This window comes from Aplysia californica, unplaced genomic scaffold (assembly GCF_000002075.1).
Source record: "Aplysia californica isolate F4 #8 unplaced genomic scaffold, AplCal3.0 scaffold00555, whole genome shotgun sequence".
In the NCBI taxonomy this organism is placed as follows: Eukaryota; Metazoa; Mollusca; class Gastropoda; order Aplysiida; family Aplysiidae; genus Aplysia; species Aplysia californica.
The window spans coordinates 212,856-236,042 of record NW_004797825.1 but is presented as its reverse complement, the minus strand read 5'-3'; the positions used below and the strand labels follow the sequence as shown (position 1 = coordinate 236,042).

General features: G+C 38.1%; 1 protein-coding gene across 1 annotated transcript in view; it reads left to right on the top strand.

Moving 5' to 3' along the window:
- Positions 1-22,697, top strand: part of LOC101863929 (retinol dehydrogenase 13) — a 23,745-nt gene extending 1,048 nt beyond the window's left edge. The window contains exons 2-7 of the mRNA XM_005106770.3: positions 9,893-10,011; positions 11,181-11,336; positions 11,635-11,739; positions 12,193-12,405; positions 13,208-13,415; positions 15,257-22,697. Of these exons, the coding sequence (XP_005106827.1) occupies positions 9,893-10,011; positions 11,181-11,336; positions 11,635-11,739; positions 12,193-12,405; positions 13,208-13,415; positions 15,257-15,458 (1,003 nt within the window). The 3' untranslated portion in view covers positions 15,459-22,697. The remainder of the gene's footprint in view (positions 1-9,892; positions 10,012-11,180; positions 11,337-11,634; positions 11,740-12,192; positions 12,406-13,207; positions 13,416-15,256) is intronic.
- The last annotated feature ends 490 nt before the right edge of the window (positions 22,698-23,187 follow it).

Here is a 23,187-nt window from a genome sequence, read left to right as displayed (position 1 = left end):
CCTACGCTGGCAATTCTCACCCGGGGTGAGAGGTAGATCGTTTTTCTATTCTCACCCCGGATGAGAATAGCCACTTCCTGTACATATAAACAAATGTAAACAAGGCTTAGGGGCAGGAGAAGAAGATCAAGACTTGCATTGCATTCAGTGATTCACTCATTCATGTTTAACTCATTCAGTAGGCCCCTATTCAGGACATGTTAGCCTTTAGGCCTAGGCTCTAATTGGGCCTAATTTTTTAGGCAGTTGAAGTTGAAGAAGCTGAAACAATTTGGATGTAATAAATGGTGTCAGTGTACCTAGATCTAGAGCCCCTGCACGGCATACCGTCACCTCAGTTTACTTAGTGTTTTGTGATGACTATTTCCGGAAGTGAACTTTTGTATTACCATAACTTTGGCTCTTTCCAAAACATCGACCCAAAATTTCGCTTCGTTGAGAGGCCAGCCTTTCCTGTAGGTGTGGGGTGAAGTTTTTAGTCAGATAGTGTTTATAAAGAAGACCCCTAACCGAGACTTGACGCATGCCATGACATGTACCCCATACCGTCACGTGTCGGGGTTTCTGTCATGGCATGTACCCCATACCGTCACCCACTACACCCCATACCAGCACATCCAAATTGAAGCACAACTAGGCGTTTGAAAAGAGGAAAGAAGCCTTTTGTACAGTCGGCCTAAGACAGAACTAATGTTTATTGACATACTAGATTCTATATGACTCTTGAGACTCAGTGGTTCCAAAATTTTTTTCTTACCAATTTTACTCCCTTTTCTGTCTGTCTCAGATTGACATTTAGAGCTTCCTAGATTATCAGAGCAAGGAGATGTAGGGTTTTGGAGATATAATGGGTCTATTGGTTTGGCAACAACTGTATTTCTTGTATGTAACAATGATTACAAAAACAGATAAGCAGCAAGGCAAATTATAGACTTTAAATTCCATTTATTTAGTAAACAAACACTTTGTACTCTATGAACTCCATTCATAATGGTAATATAATGACCAGACCATCAATGATTGATTTATTTATAGAGGCACCAGCCATCCATGTCCAGGTGCTGTTTTAGCCTAAATATGAATGACAAGCATTGTAACAATGACGCAGTGCACAGAACATGTCATCATTGTTATGTACAAGAAAGGATACACATTAGACATTATCATTGACAACACATCATAATAGTGAAAGGCTGTACAAATACAATTATCAAAGCCTCAGCACCAGAAAAACACATGTGTAAAACAATTTTTTAACTAATATGAGGCAAAAGCACAAAATCAATGGGGCTGACTTGTGCATAACAGTGATGACAAACATGACTTGTACATAACAATGATGACACAATGTACAGGAAAAGACAAAGTCATGCCTCCAGAGAGAAAAGCACACTTTAAGAATTAAAAAAAAAACAGGAGAGGTTTCTTTTGCTTTGAAAGAGATATCAGGTCATATCAAAGACAGTAGACAATCACAATTACGTTGCTAATTATGACAAACAGTACTCGTACATAACAGTGATGACAAAACATACTGGGAAAAGGTAAAATCATGCCAACAAAGAACAAATTTGCACTATGAGATACACAGATCAATAAAGGCGTATGTTGTTTCTAAATGAATCTTGCATGTCATGTGAAATATATGTTGAAAACTTATTGATATTAGCAAGTATGAAAAATATTACTTGTACATAACAATGATGACACAATGTATTGGAAAAAGGCATATCATGCCAACAAAGAACAAATGTGTACTTTTGAGTTAGACAGATTAACAAGACATGTTTGTCTATTTGTTTGAGTAAAAAGAGCACACATGACATAAAAAATGTTTTCTCTTAGGGCAATGTAATTTCTAGTACGTCAGTCAGTCTTGTACGGCTGCATGACGACACCCCAAACGTCATCACTAAGCACAAAAGCTAAATCTATAACCACAGAAATGATCCATCTCTCGAAGTTTGTTCACACATCACACTCTTGTTCCAGGAATCCAATGTAAACACCGCAATTTCACTAAAATATTCAATAGGGTAGCCTAAAAACACGCAATTTCAGTCCAGTACGTCACATTCAACGCAAGATTCTTGTGCGTAACCAGAGGGTGACGGCAATGACTACTTTCGTTTTTCTCTTTCCCCCGTTGCTTCCGTTGTTCTGGGGAAGCGGGTAAGGGGAAGTCACTCAAGAAAACAATTATATCCAGGCACTGTTGATGATCCGTTCAAAACAAAAGTAGGCTAAAATTCAGACTTCCGGTACGTCGCAAAGTGACGCCATTAACGGCAAATGTTAAACAGCCGACCGAAATCGTAGTTCTAGGAACCCGATGTTCCTTTCGCGCATCGCGGCTTTTGAACTATTGAATAAACGACGAAAAGCAAAAAGATTTAACCAGCTGTGGTGATTCTACTGAAAAATGACGACACCACTGACGCACAAGTGATCCGAATTATTCGTTTATTTGCAAACAAATAAACTGATTTCTTGAGCAAGTGAACCTTTCTCGATCACAAATAGCATAGAATCAAAGCACAGGTTAAAAAAAAACACCCAAAAATACTAAATTTTGGACTTTCTTGGAAGTTTGCATTGGTGTGCTCAAAATGACAGTCCAGGAATCACAAAAAAAACTAACATTTTTGGCAAAAAATTTACAAACTCAAGATTGTAAAGCTGACACTGGGTCTGAAACTGCTAATGCAGGTTCTACATCCTATATTTAACATATGTATAAGTTTGGGAGGAATAAATACTAATGCATCACATTTTATGCACATTAATGTGAGATGTATGTGTTTTGCCCCACGTTTTGGCAATGGCTCTTATAAGAACAACCACCAGAACAGACTCACATACATCTTACTCACACATAGGTATATGAATGTTTCATTTTACTCTTCCACACATATCACAAACTGATATGAACATCTTACTCACACCCAGGTACATGAATGCTTCATTTTACTCTTCCTCACATATCACAACAAACTCACTTGAACATCTTTTACTCACACACAAATTCATGAATGCTTCATTTTACTCTTCCACATGTATCACAACAAACTGCGGAGCGGTCATCGTAGTAAACCAATCCTACCTCCTTTTCATCCTCTTCCCCCTCCTCACTCTCTCCTTTTCTTCTCTTTTGCTTCATCATCTTTGCCTGTACTTTCCTCTTCCTTCCCTTACTCCCACTTCATTTCCCTGTTGTTTCTTCTTCTTCTTCCCTAAGCTGTTCTCGGCTTCTCCAACTTCGTTAACTTTTCTCCTCTTTGTTCTTCCTTCTCCACCCTTTTCTCTCCCTTTCTCTCTTCCTCTTTTCCACATCTTCCTTTTTCTTCTCTTCTTCCAATTTCTTTGTACTTTGCCCGTAAGACATACTTAGGGGCCTGAGCCCGCTTCTCTGTGTTGAAACCTTAAAGTTCCAGCTTGCTGGTATGGGCAGGTTGACGAACGAGGGGGCAGGAATGAGTTGATTTTACAAATCAAGGTACTTTCTGTATGCCCCCTCGTTCTCCATAGGTTCGATTTTGTGCCAATGGCAACGGCGGACCCAATGCATGTCTGATGCCATCCATCCAGTGGCAATGGCGTGATCAATTAGCTTGTCAAGGACAAAGCAAAAATGTTGTCCTGAGGCAGTTTTCGGGGGGCTTGGGGTGTCACCAGAGTTTCATCTTCCAATGGTCTCAATGCCTGCTCAGGCAGACAATAGTCATGGTCCTGGTTATCCATAGATCCCGAGCTGGTGTTGAAACCAAAGGTAGCTGAAACTCTGCTGCAGGATTCAGGAAGTCCTCGGAGGTACATTCGATCCCCGAAAATTCCAGACCTGTGGTCGAAAAGTCTAGGGCATCAACTGACCACTCACAACTAGAGACAAGGGCAGTTGGGGTAGGGCCAGCAAGTTCTTCTTCTGAAACAGAAGCAGTAGGAGCAGGAACAATATCACAACATGTGGAAACAGTGGCTGGAAGAACATCATCACAACATGTGTATACATTGGACAGAGGAACATCATCATTACATACAACGGGATAGGGTTTCCTTCATATAAATTTGTTTCAAACATTAAAAAAGAAAAATCTAAAGTCGCTCATTTTCTAATGAATCTGTGTCTAAATAGATCTATCTAGATCTATATCAAATCATAGAAACTAAAAAATCTAAAGTACTAAGATGCCATCCATAGTCCGTCAAGAAATAACTATACTGGCAAGCAAAAGAAAGTGGGCAGTTTTCAAATCGGTGCTGTATGAGTAGTCTCGCGAATTTTGATTTGGCGATTTACATGCTGAGCTTGAGTGACTTTAGAAAGTCAGTCAAAAAAACTTTTGTTTATTTTGTTGTTGTGAAAAGTGTTTACAATATGTTTGGCCTCAAACATGTTTTCTCGTTTTTTCTTGAAAGTTTACAATGCCTTTACTTTTATTCTTTATTCGTTACACACTTCAACGTGTGTCATGGAAAAGGCCGTCAAAATTTTTGGGTTAGTTCTTTTGTATTTTTTTTTTATACGTTGCCTCGTCTCAGTGATGCGCAACGTCTTGAAGCTCTTGGCATGCTGAGAGCTAATGCAACGGTTTCTTCTGTCGCTAGAGCTTTCAATGTTGAGAGAGATACGATCCAAAAGCTAAGGATACACTTCCAAGCAAGTGGTTCGGTTAGTAACGCTCCAAGGTCTGGTCGTCCTCGTGTCACTACTGCTGTTGAAGACAATCGGATCAGAGTTCCACACTTGCGGGATCGGTTTCAAACAGCTTCTAAAACTGCCAGAGATTGGCCTGGGCTTAGACCAATCAACCGCTTCACCGTTCGTCGACACTTGAAAGCCCACGGAATCGTGGCCGAACACCCAGCTCGACGCACTCGTCTCCTCCAAAGACATCGTCATGCCAGACTCCACTGGGCACGTCTGCACCGGCGATGGCTGAACCGCTAGTGGAATAGAGTGATATTTTCTGACGAGTCCAGATTTCTTTTGGATTGCCACTATGGAAGGCAGAAAGCCTACCGGAGACATCATAAACTTTATTTACCTCAGTGTGTAAGTGCTGTTTCTGACAAACGTAGCATTATGGTAAGGGAATCCATAACCAGTACTGATGAATTCGACCTAGTCATTATCTACGGTAATCTGACTGCCCAGAGATACATCAAAGACGTTCTCTATCCACACCTTCTGCCATTTCTGGCTCGCCACAGGAACAATCTCGCCTCTGTTACCCAGAGATTCGGCCACCCCCAACGACAACCCCACAACTGCAACAATCATTAACGAATGCTTGGAATTATATTCTCCAGCAATTTATCCAATGACTTGTGCAATAAATGAGGCAGAGATGTACTGTAGTCATCAATGTTGGTGGGAGTTACACCCGTTACTATTTTGGGGATTTTGAACATTCGAATCGGTGTTATGAGTTTCTAATAAAAGGTGTGTTTTGATCGTTTTTCTTAGTTTTTTGTCTGCCCTTGATGAAAAAATGGCAAGCCTGTCAAAATCCATTGGCAATACGTCATTACTACGGTAAAGAACGGAAATAATGCACAGAACGAAGGCAGCCCACTTTCTTTTGCTCGTCAGTATATTTTTCAAGTCACGCACCATGTAAAAAATATAGTGACGATATCGGGTACATCCCTAAAAAATTGTACCCCATACCGTCACCCCTCCTACGGGCGCCAATTGTCACAACAAAGAGCAGCGAATGGTTTGTGGCGGTAACTAGACACCTTATAAACTGAATAAAAATGCGAAACGAATCCTGCGGGTACGATTATAGAACCAATAGCTTATTTCCCAAGACACATTGCGCATCTGCAAGCCGTAATGGCTGAACGCGGTTCTTACCTTTGGAGATGAAATGGATTACTTTTGCTCACACAGGTGTCTGATTCTGCTCAAAATTGTTGAACTTGAAAACAAAACAATGTTGGACGGAATTGTTTAGCAGACAGCATTCCAGGTTATCGCATAATTGTCTGGTTGTCCAATTTTAGGCCAAATGCGTGCCAACTGACGGTCTGACGTACGTGACGGTATGCCATACATAGGCTCTAGATAGATCTAGACTAGATCTTCTAGATTCTAGAGCTAGATCTAATCTAATTAATCTATGTAACCCTGCAAATCATTTTGAGGGTAGACTATGAGCTTTTTAATTTTTAAAATGACGTCTATTGGGGGCTGGATTGTACTTTACCGGACCACACGTCTGGGCCCGTGATTACTACGTGTGCCTAGCCTAACTACACACTAATTTGACTAATACTTCTTTACATACGGACAAAAGGTAGTTCCGCAGACGACTTCGCGCACAGCACAAGCCAGCAGCGAGGCGAGGTGAGCGAGAGGTAGTGGTTGAGGGTGGGATTTAACTTTGGTGGACCAACAGTAGGGGAGGGTTCAGGGGCGCTTGCTCCCCTGGATTCAATAATAAAGAAAACACACACAAATGCAAAACAAAACAATAACGTGAGCGGACCATGGCGTTAAAGTTAAGAGGATAATCGTGTATAACAATATAACAACAGTGGGGGGGTTTCAGGGGGGCAAGCCCCTGGCAACAATAATTTTTTAAAACACACACACGCATAAATGCAAAACAATAACATGAGCGGACCATGGAGCTAAGTGAACAATCGGGGTAATTAGAGTTGGAACAGGCCGAGCCTTGCTTCGCAGCACTCGCCAAGTCGCGAGCAGGACGGAGGGGGTTGTAATTATATTATGCAAATGAGCTCTCGTGCACATCTCTCGCCCTCCATTGTACTTGGCCGGACCAGGAGTAGGCCCAGGCTAGGCCTAGCAGAGTAGCGAGCAAATAAGAATAGTGGACCACGTGATTAGATTGACTAATTAGCCTCAAGGTGTCAGGGTCGTCGGTCAAAGGGCATGGTGGTACAGTCGTGGTGACTGAAAAACCCGGTAAAAGACGTCAATCGGTGGAAATCGAAGGGTGAGGACATAGAAAAGTGAGATGGGGAGCTCAGAATGGAAGAATAGCGGACCACTAGACATAGTTGTCCGGAAAGTGCAATCTTACCCTATTGGGACTCGAGTAAGATCAGTTTTTTATTATTCAGACCTGAGTCCGAAAATGGGTTTTATCTATCTATCAGACTCGTGGTCCAAAAAAAAATGTTTAATTATTGGGACTCAGTGTCTAAGTCAACTAGGCCTATGTGAGTGTGAGGATGTTACATAATTTGTTAGGGGATTTTACGTAAAACCAGAATTTGAATTAGAACTAGAATTACCGACTAGGACTATGTAACTGTGTCAAAAGACTGCACTCTCATTGCTCAGTGGCAGTGTCTACGTACACACATTAACCGACAACTCAGGGTCTACAGGCACCACTACCGTCCAGTCAACAGCATCATTATTACAGTATCTTCCACTTATATTGACATCCGATATATTGACATTTTGACATATGGACATATTTTCCAATTACGAAATTTTTCCTTCAATATCTTCACTAAACAATTTCTCTTATGTCGACTTTTTTTTCCGGCTCACTCTGCTTTATCGACATGCTTCCTGGGTACCTGACGAAGCCCACGAACATAAATAGGGGGGAAAGCCACGCTAACGGACAATGCATTAATTCTTCGTTAAATCCGCATACTCGCCAAGTAGCCTATATCGACGCACCAAGCTTTACAGTAGGTCATGTAGGGCCTACACAGTGTAGTCTCCAACACATTACTACAGTGCCTCACACTTCACAGATGTAAGCATCTTGAGCGCTGGGCATCACCTCGGACTACCCCCACGCCCGATCGCTCACTCCCCTTCCCAATCAGACTGTTGCTGGCAAGTGCCACGGTCAGTGAGTCAGTGCCTCACCTATCCATTTTCCCCAGCAAGTGGCTACAAACAGGCCTTACAAGGATGCTTCAACAAAGTTTGTGCTCCTCTGTAGTGTGAGCTTCGCACCTCGCGTTGTATGGTCTTTGGTGCCGTAACTCCTACCCCCTCCCCTCTGTCTCTTGTTAGTTTCAAGAATCGGGAGAAGCAACCAGCTAAAAAACTAGTGTTGTCTTTAATCGCTGACCTCCCCTTGTTTTTACATCTTTGGCTTTGTATTTTCATATATCAATATCAAATCCCCTTCCCACAGCTTGTCGATATAAGCGGATTATACTGTACTTCCACCATCACTACAGTATCGTCATTACTTCCATCACCATTTTTATTTCCACATGTTGAATTTCATTTTGTTGTGTGCTATAGTTTTTCCTGTTATTAATTTTTTTTGTTATCATGTCGCACAAAATTGACAGCTGTGCCCTCTTCCCAACACCTCCCTCCCCAGCAAGCCGAGAGTGTGGGATCGCTACTCATGATCTCATTGGTCGACATATTTAACTTTGTCCCCGACAAGGCCAACTCATCTTGGTTGTTCTGTTCATACTAATGATGCAGGGAGGGCCTGTTTAGATAGATCTAATAACTGGATGTTAAAGTTTATGTCTCGATTTTTATGATTGTAATCGAAACAATTTTAAATAAATGCTGGAAATATTTAGGAACAAGGGTAGATCTAGTTGTGTGGTAATCAGTGAAATCTGGGTGTAATATTCAGTTGTGTACCTTCAGCAATCTATACTCTGCCTAATTGTCTCCTTTTTCGTTGTGTTGTAAGTAACGTCATGTTGGACTCGATTCAGGGTCAGAATATAATTTTTGTTTAATCAGACTCGAGTCCGAATAGTCCTTCGTTTAAAAACAGTGTAGTAGGTTAAAAAATTATATATTACAGTGAGTGGCATTTATAAATAATACATAATAATATTATTAGAAAGGTAGCCTAATAATATATTTTATTTTTCTGTTTTATGTGTTATGGGAACACCTAAACTATAGTGTTCTGTAAAATACATTAGGAGATGTTAGGCTGATCACTACTTCTTAGGTCTAAAGTCTTTCTAATGATTGAGAAATCAGAATATCCAATATCCTTTCTCCTAAAATAATCATATTAAATTATATCACGTCACAGTGAATGATAGTAGAACCGTAGTGGTGTGTAAGTCAAAATACAGCGCATTCAGTAACGTACATGGCTTAGAATGGATATCTTTGTTTGATTAAATTTCTACTTTAACTTAGCTCTAAGTCTAATGTTAAAAAACAGGAACCATGAATTTCAAGTTTTAAAAAGTGACAAATCACACTTATCACTGTGTGTACGTTACTGAACTGACAAAATTTAGTGTTTTGCAACTTACGTATGTGCAAGTTAGTTATATTGGTAAATTGAAACACCAAACCTATCTTTAAATTTTATGGTGTTGCCACCCCCTGTCCAATTGAAGAGAGTTATGCAGGAACTACCCTTTCAGTAAAAGATCGCATGCGGTACCGAAAAGAAGACGCCAAGTGCTCGTTTTGTTGTAATCATGATCCTGTGCTAATGAGTATCCCACACACAAGAAACACCAAACAAAGGCTTTCGCGGTAATTAAAACTCAGATTTGTACTAAAACTCTCTTTTTTTTTCATTTTGCGAACTTGCTGTGGTTAAATTGAGTTTAACGTGTTGGGTACATGCAACAAAAGACAAAAAAAAAACTTTTAAAAACTATGTTTAATAATAAACCATCAAGTGACCACGAAAAAATAAAGTACACAATGATCTTCAGAAAACCGCCGGCGATGAGAAAGTGAGAGGCGGGGGACACTCAGTGACATCCCGAGTCCGTAGTTTATCGCCTACTCATATGCAAGTGAGAGGCTGTCCCAGCGTTAGGATATCAGTGTACGAAAAAAACCATGGGTTGGAATACAGCAGGTTTAAAACATGTCACGTTTTAGGCTAGTTTCTCTATGGTAACTCAAATTTTAACCCATACCTCTTCATTCTTTTGACAGGCAGTGGATCCGAGGCCCCAAATGTATCGGCGGAGCAAAGTTGCATAATAAGACTGTCATCATCACCGGAGCAAATGGTGGTATTGGTAGAGAAATAGCAATGAACTTGGCCAATCGAGGTTTGTGTTTAGTATGATTACTGTTATAAGGCTTTAAAATCTTATTTTGCCTTTTCATCTAGTCACAATGAAATAATTGTTCTATCTTCAATGATTGCATCTCACTATTTTGTGTTTCAAGACAATCCAATAGCCTCACAGCAACCTATCTTGTTTCTATTTTCATGCTGTTTTCAGATTGGCTTCATTCCAACATTAACATAAAATCATTTGCAATGAATATATGTATTAATTTTTTTTTTTTTTTTCTCCATTGATGAGAACAAAAATTGAACTGTTGAATTTATAAAATTGAAGAAATATCAGTAGTGTTATGATGAAGTAGATAAGATTTTGTTGAACCATCATTTTCTTTTGTTTTCACTAATGCTTATTTCGCATATTTCCTGCTTTATTTTGCCAGTTTCAATACTTTTAAGGGAGAGGGCAGCAGCTGAAAGTTCCAATTTAGATCGAAATTATCCATTTTAAGATGTAGATATTTTTTACTTCTTCGGCCCCTCTTACAACCATTCCATTACGGAAAAACCGCATAAACCCTTATTTCGTCACATACAGTCATTTTAGTCACCGCCATACCCTTCTAAAGCCTTTTTTTTTTTTTTTTGTCGTCTTGTTTTTTTTCAAAATGCTGTTTTTCTATGTACTTTTTAAAACAACTCTGCCATTTTTCATCCAATCTTCGTATGAAATTTTTACAGAATGAAGAGAAGATATAACACTATAAAATTATTTTTGGAATATACAATATTTGGAAAAGATTTTTGTTGGTGGTGTCTGGAGTGTGAACTTCAATGGTTTTTTGCAGCCTTGAATACTACCTCAAGGGGAAAAAAATGTTTCTTAACCCGCAAACACCATATCAATTTATTTCCTCTGAAAATCAGTGAAGTATTAACTTAATAAGACACATCTACAAAATCCAATCTGGCCGCTGTCTTCATGGCAACGAAACTTTTTTAAAAATACATTTTTTTTGCATATTTGAAGAATCCACACTTTATATATGTGAAGTTTGGTCCACAAATAAGTTAGATAGCCCTCAGTTCCCCCTCCCCCCCGTATGATTTTCATTTTAGTTATTTTTAATATGCAGCATCTTCTTATCACTGTGTAATCTCCACTATATCTATATTCTTCTCGTCTGACATATTACTCTTTTCTTTCAGGTGGCAAGATAGTTTTAGCTTGTAGAAATGAAACGGAGGGAAAAAAGACTGCAGAAGAGATCCGAAAAGAGACCGAGAACATGGATGTCTACTTTATGAAGCTTGATCTCAACTCTTTCCAGTCTGTCAGGGACTTTGTTTCCAGATTTAAAAAGAGTAAGTAGACATTTACATCAAATAAGTTTCCTCATTCCAGTTTTCCTACATTCTAAAAAATTCCAAGAGAACTAATTGTAACAGCTCAGTTTAAAGTTCTGGGAACTTTCTTTCTGAGGTTATTCTCGAAATATGAAATGTGATTCAAAAACTCTTTTGTGTGTTTACAGTAAGAAAGTGACAAAACATCCAATTGATTAAGATTTATTTATTCTGTATGCTTTTTAATTTCTGAATTGATCTTCTTTTTTTGATTTTTTATTTGCCTTGATTTTGTGGTTTTGGTATCCATCCACAGAGGAGAAAGAGCTTCATATTCTGATAAATAATGCTGGTGTCATGATGTGCCCACAAGAGACAACAGAGGATGGATTTGATGTTCAATTTCAGACGAATTACCTGGGTTGGTGTTTACATTAGTTAAATTGTCTTTATTGCTATTCTGTGGCTGTTTCTCTTTTTTTTTTTGGCCTAAGTTATGTGAAATGTTTGATTTACCCATTTGTACGACTATAAATAATGTATGCAGACCTGTTAAAATAAGAACACCTTCCTTCATTAAGCATGATGGCTTTTTTAAAAGTAACTTAGTTCTAATTTACTAACAGTTAAGTAAAGAAAGTCCTTGTAAGGTTATGATAATGGCAAATTAAATTATACCTATGAATTTGTTTAATTGTTGGCCTTAAATCGGGAGAGAATACAGATATATATATATATATATATATATATATATATATATATATATATAACACAAAACTCAGGACAAACAAGATTATTCTTGGGTCCTATTTTTGTTTTATTTCTCTTTTCATCACTCCTGTACATAATGTGTCTTATTTTCTTGTATTTGCAGGTCATTTTTTGCTGACAGAGCTGCTGTTAGATATGTTGAAAGAGTCTGCTCCAAGTCGCATTATTAATGTCACAGCTTCAGCACAAAATCTAGGAGACATAGACTTCGAGGATATAAACAGGGAGCAAAAGGGCTACTCTCCAGGAGAGGCTTATGCTCAGAGTAAAATGGCTGTTGCGTTGCACACTTTCCAGCTGGCAAAGAGATTAAAAGGTAGCTATTGGAACTTCTTCGATTTTTATCTGTGAAGGTATAGTTAACAATACGATGCCTTTTTTAGACTTTCAGTATTGAAGTTGTAGCAACTTCTTTTTTCTGTCATGATCTTGTTGATAGACGTATGAGTATTGTGCTCAATGTCCAACAATCATTTAGGTTCTTGTTATCCCACTGACTGCCAATACCAACACTGCTTTGGCAGGCCTAGACATGCGAGAATTACCAAACCCTCACCCCTGCTGGCCAACCCGGGTTGAGAGGGATACAGCATCACAGCAGAAAGACAAGATACTCAATACAAATTTTCTCCCCACTGAAAAATCAAACTTAGGTCTCCTTAGACCAAACTGCTACGCCACAAACACCGGTAGGGTCTACTGTGAATAGTTATCCAACGATAAATAATCTAAAATCTGGGTTATATTGGGATATCTACCCATTGCAGTCTGCGAGTTAAAGTTTACAGTAGTTATTTTTTAAGGTTAAATGTCCTGTAAATGTTCTGCTGTTGTTCACTGGGTTTTGTCAATAAAAGGCAATAATCATCTTATATGTTGATGAATTATACAAGCTGTTCTCAAATATTGTATTGTGTGTATGTCCATATACCTTGCCATACTTTCTTTTGGTACTTTATGCATTTTTTTTCCAAGTTTTTTTTTCAGTTTGACAACAATAATGATCAATAGTATTACCGTTATTCTCAAGAAGGTCGTTTTTATTTCAGGCTCCTTTTGAGCAACATTCTATTTTCCTTGTATCATCCTTAAAGTGAAGAATTCAATTTTTCTTTCAGACACCAAAGTGACTTGCAATGTGGTAAATCCTGGAATCTGTAACACGGATGTTTACAGGCATTTGCCACTGAAGTCTAAGAAATTTATCCGAATCAGCTTTGGTCCCTTTGTGTGGATGCTCATGAAATATGCAGAGGATGGTGCACAGATGGCTATCTACTGTGCCACTACAGACGAGGTGGCCGAAGTCAGTGGAAAATATTTCAAGTGAGTGCACAGAACCAGGTGTAGATTTGTTGAGAATAATCCAATGATTGCTTTTATTTTCAGTTTGAAAAGTGAATTCAAATTATGAGAAAGCAGCTATGGCAAGATGATGTTCAACACTCAGTACCCCAGAAATATGTTGTTGCAGCTCTTCCTGTTGTTCAAAGTATCAAGGCACAGAGAAGTTCTGATACTTTGATACAGTATAGTCTCCGCCTAAACGCACGGTGCTCGGGAGGGCTCCTGAGCGTGTGTTTACATGGAGCGTGCGTTTACATGAACCTTTGCCAGGGGAGGAAGGGACGCAGTCATCTCAGTTCCTTATTACTCTAGTAATCTCCCTTGGAGGAGGGGGTCATTTTGGCAGATAAGGTGACGACACGTGTCTGTTTTGTGAAGGATTCCCCAACAGGGGTTAAGGAAACAAACTCAAAGTAATGAATATGCACTATAAACGTCGGGAACAGATAGCCTATGAGGAAACGGTTGGTGATAGTCATAGAGTCGACAGACCAGCCACGTGGCTTTCCAAGCGACCGTCCACGACCGTAAATTCATGCAGAATCATCCTCGAGAAACATCATTTTCTCTTGTGATTCGTTGAACAAGTACGTTTTAAGTTCTTTGAGCGCAGCTTATTAGGCTTACTTGGCTAATCTTTAATCCTATAGAGGCCTGTCTAGTGTTTTACGGCATTTACGCATTTCGCGCATCAGGCCTAGATCTAACTAAACATTACACGCATTCAATCAAACTCAAACACCAGTCAGAAACTTTCTCTCAAAGATGCATTTCCAGTGACCAATCAAAAAACATTTCAGTCCCCCCAATCCCCCAACATTTATTTTAACCGACCAGCCCGAGGCCGAGACCTATGCGTCAGTGGAAAGTAGGGTGTGTAAACGCTGTCTATCACTCTCTTTGTCCGGCGTGAGGGGCACTCTCACTAAATATCCGATTTTCTAGTAAATTCTAGGCTTGCCATATGCAGTCTGTGCAGGTTGTAGTGAAAATTTCCCCTTGCCAATCTTAACTTGTCGGCATGTTTCGCGGATCGGAGCGTGCGTTTAGAGGGAGTGACCGTGCGTTTGTACGTCTAAATTATATAGTAAAAAACCCTTCAGATGACGAAAGTGTGCGTTTGAGCGGAGCGTGCTTTTGTATGGCGTGCATTTAGATGGAGACTACTGTATCAGGTATCATTGTTAAAGAGGCAATTTAAAAGATAGTAAAAACACAATGATAATTTTCTGAAAAGAAAATAATGAGTGATATTTATCTAAAACTGCATTTGTTGGACAGTGTCCCGTAAGTGCATTGAGACAACTTTTAAAGTTAGAACTTGAATGTGTATTATTTGAGCTCACCAAACTCACATTCTACTGCTGACCGGTTTTAATAGTTGCTTCACTGTTCTGTGTTTGTCATTCTGAACTAGGCCTACCCTTGTCAGAACTGGTGCCAGGAGAGGTGACTTTTTTTCAAATGAACGGGCTTGCAGGCTAGTCTACGCTGGTCAGACTGAAGTTTTCAGGTGTTGATACAAGAGAAAAGACAGACACAATATGTAGCCGTACAATGATATGTTTAGCAGTGTTGTATTAAGAACTGAAGTTAGAGGAATATTGAAATAAGGGATGTGGGTATAAGTGAACTGAATTGTATTGGAAAAATGTAAAAAAAAAATAAAAACCAAAAAGAAAAGAACATCTTGATCTGGTCTCGGAGGGGAAGACTTTGTTTTGTTTTGTTTGGGGTTTTTTCTACTGTCATCTTTTGAAGCACTAATCTGTCCTTTAATCATGTGTGTCATGAATTAAAAATCTACTTCTTTTCCACAGAGAGTGTAAAGAAGCAGAAATTGATGGAAAATGTATTGACCCTATGCTGCAAGAACAGCTTTATCAAGCCTCTCTCAAGTGGATCAAAGGTGCTACACAAGCTGTCGAAGATGGTGCTGCTGGCGGGGAAAAGGAGAAAGAAAAGAAAGCACAGAAGAAAGAACCTAAAAGTGACTCAAAAATGGAACGGGTTGGAATTTAATTGTGAACATAGGTGCAGTTACATCACTGTATAATCAAGTGTAGTATGTCAGCTATGGATTGGTATGCTGTTTCAAGGAGCAAAAGTATGGTCTGCCTGCTTTTTTTACCGCCTTTTGGTGATATTACTTGCTTACCTATCTTAGGTTTGTTTGTTTTTCTTGTCTTTTAATGGTTGTGCATAGTTTTTTTTACTGACTTCAAGGGCTTAGAGTGCAGTGTATGTGAAGACAGGATTTGTGTGTGATTGAGTTTATTTCTTGCAAGCTGCACATTGCTGATATTGTATAGAAATTTCCTTACTTATGGTTTTTGCAATCATAATTATTTGTCTGGTATTGTCGACGTCCACTCTGTTATAGTTGTAAGTCATACTGTTGCTCCAATTTGCCTTGGTATAACAGCCGTCTGCATAGTAGAAGGTAGGCTTGCTAAGATACACCTGTACTACTTTTAACCTGTGGTCATATAGAGATGCATTATAATGATTCTGTCTCTGATGAAAGTTACAAAAATGTGTTTTTATATTTAAACAAATGGTAGTAATTACCTTTCGGTTTTTGTCTCAGATCTTACTCAATTTTGGCCTTTACCTAGTCATGTACTACTTAATTTATGTAAGCTATCTGTTTCTTTTAGTACCAAGATTATTGTTGTGTTTTGTGTGTTGGGTAGAAAGCTCAAAAGGAACAAAAGAGAAGTAAAAAAATTGTTAAGCTACAGTTTTTTAACTCTGTAGATTTATATAAATTGAAAATATATATTTTTTTAACCACATTCATTTTTTAAAAAAAAAGAAGCTGTCTGATCAGTGGTTAGTGACAGCTTTCAGGTGATATTAAATGTGCCTCATATACTTGCCCTTTGTCAGATTCTGTGTTTAACCCCTTTATTGCGAGGGGGTGTGTGTTCATACTATCGACATTGATTTTCATTTAAGCTCATTAGCCAGGAAAGTAGTCCCATTATCTCAGTGTCATTGAACCCATCGTCTAGATCTGGCCCACTCCTGACATATTCGGACCCTGGATCTTTGATATTGCCACTTTCCTCGTTTTTCTCATTCCCCATCTTACCCTCAAGTTCAAACAACTTGCAAATGTAAGTCAAGAACTGAAATTTGATGCCTTTTTCCAGTCATTCTAGTGTTCACATTTTGCAAGAATACGCTTTTGCCAGCAAGACTAGACTTGTGCTAATCGATCGCTTGCAAGTCTAGTAGAAAAGCAGATTTCGCAAGTTTGGTACCAATATGCACATTTTTAAACTCCCGTATACAAATCCAGGCAGTGCTTGTGGTAAAATCTCCATACAGAAAAATTAGAGCCAGATGATTAGCAGGATGTACATGTAACATCTTAGGCAACCAGGAACAGAAGAATTTGCAGACTTTCATTACGTCCATGGTACAGCACAAAACTAAAAATTGTGCATTTTCATGATGTGAGCCTACCTTGTATGACATGAGGCAACAATGGGGTTAACCTTAATATTAATTTTCTTCTGTGGTTGTGCTTGGTAGTGCTTGTTATTGGTGGAGGGGGGTTCTTTCGCTTTAATAAAAATTCCCCCTCCCCTCTGAAACTGCTTTAATACATACTGGCCATCAATTGGGCAAACACTTTTACCAACACACACGCCTCTTATGTTTGGTACCTGTATGTGTTTGCGTATAATTATTCCTTATTTTTTAAATTAACATTACGCAGTCAGTCATCCCTAGTGTTAGTGTTCTTTTGAGTCCTGAATGATTTAAGGCATAAATAAGATATTTAGTTTTAATTGTTCATTTTATATGCTTTTTAATTTCAGCATAATGTTAATGAAGAATGTAGCCCCCCACTTTGTTAAAGTCAGGTTTTGTCAGAATAAAGCTTTTGAGGATATTTGTAGTAGATATTAATTTCATTGTCTTACACTTAAAGAGGGAATTCTGTTATCAAAAATAATATTTTATATGTCTTTAGCAAATAGTTGAATTAGTATGCTATTGAAAAGGTAAGTGATGAGACTGTACTGTATAGAGTAAGCACACTCATGATCTAGTGCCTTTCTCCTCAAGATCTGCTCTGAACTTCATTCACATGCATTTGATGTGTTACTGCTTGGGTCAGCTAATTTGTCATTTGTGATGAAAGTGAAAGTTATGGGTTTGTTTGTTTCTTACTGTTTCATTTTAGCTTTCTCAGCTTACCTTTATATTAATAATAGTTCTTTGATGTGGACTTGCCATTTGTTTTGATTGTGGACTATGAAATTATTTTGATGGTATGGGTTGTTTTACAGCTCTGGTTTAGTAGTGTCTATGTTTGTTAACTCTGCTTCTTCATGGTTTTTAAATCACTTGATAAATGTGTCGCAATGGATGGGTTCACTGGGCTATTTTCAGAGAGATGCAGAGTTAACCGTCTTTTACAAGTGTAGAAGAGGTGTCAGCTTTTGTTCAAGTTATTTTTCTTTCCTTGATTGAATGCAACCTTTCCTTCATTTCTGTTTTGGCATTCATGTAATCTATGCCCAATACATTTCACGTACAATTTGTTAACTCCTCATCCATGTGCATATGTGTAGCTCAAAGATTAAAGATAACCGTGACAATGCTTTGCATTAGATATTTCCGTGCAGTTAGTTTCTCTGTGATGATGAATTTCATTGTAAGTTATGCTTAATTTCAATCATGATCAATGACTGAGATTGTGTGTCATTTTTGTTTATGCAAATATTCCAAGACGTAAATGATAATCTTTTTTTTTTTCATTATATGTTAGCCTGATTTTCTTCATATGCAAATTGTTTGTTGTGATCATATCAGATGTGTTTATGTTTGTCCTTTTTTTTTTCTGAGTTATAACAAAGTGTTGTTTGTTAGATGTTATTGTTGTTTCCTAGCAAAGCAATATATGCCTATTGTATACAGATTACCATAATGTCTTGACTTATACATGGTAGTTATTTCCAGTGTTAATCAGAATTCTTTGTTTTTGTCTAAAACCAGTTCTTGCTTTCTTAAGTTAAAAACATTATACATTTAAGGATCTTCAGCAGTGAATAATGAGGAAAATTACAGTATGCATTTTTTTTTTAAACTGTTTTTTTTAAAGTTGCTGGTGATCTAAATATGAATGGTTGTCTATAAATTAGTGAGTGTGTTTGCATAAGAACAGCTCTTATATGTTTTTGTAATTTCTAATAATAATAGAATGACTTGTTTTTTCCTCTTGGATCACGGCTAAACTCTGGGGGGTTTTTTGCATCTAACATTGATCTCCTGCTCCTTACCATTCTTATTTAATTAATGCTCAAATGTTAACATGTAGTCGACTTATCTCTAAAAATTCTGTATTTGATTAAGAGGAAGCGCCACTCATTGCACGCTCAAACAGGGATTGTTCATGAGGAAGTATTTTTTAAAAATTTAACTCATGTATAGGATCATCCTATTTTGTCTCTTTCTTGACTGTAAATTGAGTTGATCATGCAGTCATGTATTTTAAGTATGTATATAAAAGTTTTTCTCAAAGGTGGTATAGGTCCAGTATAATAGTTTTGTATGTTATCCTTTTTATCAAATAGAATAGAAAATTTTAGTTCAACTGTAACCAAGAACTGAAAATGTGTATTTGGACACTTAAACAATTTAATCAGAGACCTTTTCTAAAAATACTTTCAGCACAAAAAGGTTGGAATTGCACAAGCACCTGGGGGAAAATTGAGGAAAGGGGGTTTGTTTTTTGTTTTTTCATTTCTAAGATTCATGTATAATTTATGTCTTCATTTGCTTCTCTTGGAATTCTTGTTCAGTTTCTTTTTTTCTAAATTTATTTCCTGATAAACATTTCATTTTGTCTTATTGACTATTTTGCAGACGTGCAAGAAGACTGGAAGAACATTCCAAATATGAATGAGATTCTTTTTTAAATCTTACTTAAGATCTGTTGACCTGTGATAGTGATAGGCCCATTTTTCTAATGTTCATGACAATTCTTAAAACTAGGTTTTTCTTTGTTCGTGTGCTTACTTCATGCATTAGTTACATCCCCGATTGATTGAGGGTTATTTCAGATGTGTTTCAATATCCTTTTAAAAGGGCAAAATCTCAATGGTACTGTGATCAATGCATGTCTTCATTGACATGTATTAAATTATTGTCTTCCATTTAGTCTGTCTGTCTTTAAGTTTGCTTAACAGTCAAAATGCGAGTTTTGAAGAAATTCATGTTTGTTATACTGTGTGAAGAAAAGGGATTCATTCACTTCATTTGAAGAATGTGCTTTAAAAGGTAAGTTATAACAAAACCCCTCTGCCAAGTCCCAGTTACTTGCTCATGTTCTGAAGGAACCATCATCTTCTTTGTACATGTACACATATTTTGTTATGGCAGTGTGTTTGATGTCCCTGGTATTTAAAATTAAATGTGCTGCATGCTGTAAGTATTGAACATTCATCTCATTGCTCATAGGGTTATTTGCATTTAGGTTTTCTTGCGTGGCTGGGGTATGAAAAGAAGAAAAGTGAAAATTACCAGTATTTTGGTTCAGTTGTTGTTCAGGTATGCAGGACATCTCATCCAGTGTATGTTCCTGCTACCTTTTAAAGATGAGTTTGTTCCAGTTCAACGGTGTCTATATTTTTTTAGTAAAGGGAAATTTTTATATATAATATTAAATAATAGTAATGAATTTCCCAGCCCTCCGAGAAAGCCAGGCAATACTATTACTATTTATTGCAACAGATATGTTATTTTTAGTTGTGCCGGGGAAACAGAGCTTTGATTAGGATGCAAAACGGAAGATAAATTACTTTCAGTTACCTGTATTAGTTCATTATGAGGTGTTGGATTGAATTCAAGGACAAGCTTCACAGATGGAGAGAATTACTGAAAGTTAAAAAAGTATTCTAAATTGTTGGGGGGGGGGGGGGGGAACATTTATGAAAGAGGCATGGGGGAACATGGTGTACAGTATGCTATAAGACTGTTCTCAGTCCCACGGCCAGAAGATTATTGAATTTGGCTTAATAGTGATGTATTCCCGACTTTCGAAAGCAATGCCTGTGTAAAGATGTGTCTTGTGATATTTTAAAACTTTTGGAGCGAATGGTATTGGTACTACTTGTACGTATACATTACAATTTGAAGTCTGCGCAATCTCCATGTTGGGAATATATTATATGCACTTTTCTGAGCCAGTTCACCACCCACTGCGCTCAGGAAGTGGGGTTGTGTGTGTCTTAGCCATTGAGGGCATGTTTTGTAATATTTATGTATTGACAACATTAGGCGGCTGTTAGTTACTAACAGCCGCCTAATAGTTGGAGGGGGGAGAGCGCAAAAGGGGAGACTCATCTGTGAGAAATGATGAAACAGCCTAAAACTCCATCACGATAATCAAATCTGTTGGAATTTTTTGGTGTTTGTTAAGGGAAGTTGCAATGCATAAAATAAAGAGGGCACCAGAAAAAAAAACAGGGGATTTGAAATTCTTTCATGTTAAAGTGTAGTATTAGTATTATATTTCATGTGCCAACCACCTCGTGTTTTCTTCAATCAAAAGAACAACAATGAAGTCACCACTTCACCCTTTTTTTTATACAAGTGACTGACAAATGACTGCACAAGAACCGGATGTACGTTTTAAATCGAAATGGTCTTTACTGAAAAAGAAATTTCATTCCTATCCCCTGTAAAGGATAGACATGGTAGGCTTACATGTGTTGGTGTTATCCCAGGTGTTTATATATTTCTGTGTGAGTGTATCCTGTATCTTAGCATCGTACTGAGGGATATATAAATCTATAGATATAAGCGTTGAATATGAATGATATATATGTGCTGTTTCAACTACATGTACTTGGCCATTCCAAACACTGATGACATCAATCAGATGAACATGTTTACAGTGGAGTCCACTTATAACGAGTCCTGAAACAACGAGAAGTCTGTTATAAAGACACCATTCTAAAACCCAGTTTTTTTCCCTTCTTTACCTTAGTAAAAAAAATACTGCTATAGCGCAATCAGACAAACACGGGAGTCGGTTATAGCAGAATATTGCTGCTGCTTTGCACAGCGCACAGGCCAGTTATACATATAAACCTCGCCAGTGATCTAGCGAAACCTAGGACCTTACACCAACTCCTTGAACGAAACAAAGAATAGGAGAGCCCACGTTTGCCAACAATGAAGGCCGGAGCGAATGAGTGGGGAGGGTGTGGTAAGCGCAGACAAGCAGAACGCATCGTGTGATAGGCCAGCCTAGTCTAGATTATCTAGGCCTACCACTACGGTGACTACCCATGCCCTCACTTCTCCGAAGCGTGGATGGAGAGGTCACAATGCTGTGATGGATGGAGTGCTGTGTAGTAACGTGCGCAAGCAGACGAAACACACCCCGGGGTGCGGTGGGGTGGAGGACAACGCAGCGGGCGAGTTAGCCCAGAGCGCATTCTTTCTGATCGCCAACGTAGTGCTGTCAACATCGCTAGCGCTTGAGAAAGAAACCCGATTCGATTTTTGATCAAGTAAGACCTAACTAGAGGTCATGTAGAACGTCATCATCAGGGGAGATAACAAAAAGAAATAAACAACACCAAACTCCTAGATTAGGCCTACTTTATTATTTCCATTGAATTTATTACTGGATTCCTCATAACGAGAATCCTGGTATAACGGACATTTCGCACCGGTCCCCTCCCTCTCATTATAACAGGATTCCACTGTATTTAGTTTTGCTAATTTCTTTGCATCTGCAGAGCAAAAAGATTGCTGCTGGTAATGTTCTTCCATTGTAAGAGGGAAAACAATTTTTAATAGGGTCTCATCAGCTCATTGACTCATTGGTATGTGTTCAGGGTAATGGATGATGCTGTACATGTACTCCAATCATGAATTGGAACCCAGTTTTGGGCCAGTTGTTTGTTTGAACATCATATCAGAAGATCAGTCTACTGCCTTTGAAATTAAATGAGGCAAAGTGAATTCATAAGTGTAACTTGGACTAGGACTCGCTCATACTCTTTCCAAAAACATATAAGCTATCTTATACCTTGTAACATACATGATGAAGTGCAAAAATGTCAGCACCTCAATCTGACCTTATATTTGGGAGCGTATAAGCAATGTTTTTTATAACAATATTATATCATTATTACATGTATTCATGTATGTTCAATGAAATTTGTGTGTTTATGTACTTGTAATCTCAAATTCATGTAATTTTTAAAATAAAATCCCGAACACTCATCCTTGTTGCTTGCAGTACTGCTAGATAATGAACAGATTTCAGAGAATGACAACAAGTGTTTGTAAAGCCTTAAACAATGACTTGCTTATCTCTATTTTTTTACCAATGCTTGGTTCCTTTTCTGTGAGTTGTTGAAAATGGGTCGCTGTTTAAGGTACCACTTCTCTGACCAGTAATTTAGTAAACATTCAAAAATTAAGACATGAAAATAAATGCATAAAAATTGAATATTTCCCCTGTTCGTCTGTTATTGAACCAGACGTTTCAATCAAAATCAAGCCACTTTCTCTTTTCAACACCATAGATTTCTGTTCAATCAAAGGGCGTACTTCCTTGCAATTGTTATAAAATTCCTCGAAATCCAGATATGAGGGGTAATAGTCTCGACAGACTCGAGGATTAAACAGCTATTTGTATGATGAATTTAGGTGAAACTTTACGAACAAACAACAGTTCAAAGCATAAGAAGAGACTGATCAATTTCTAGGA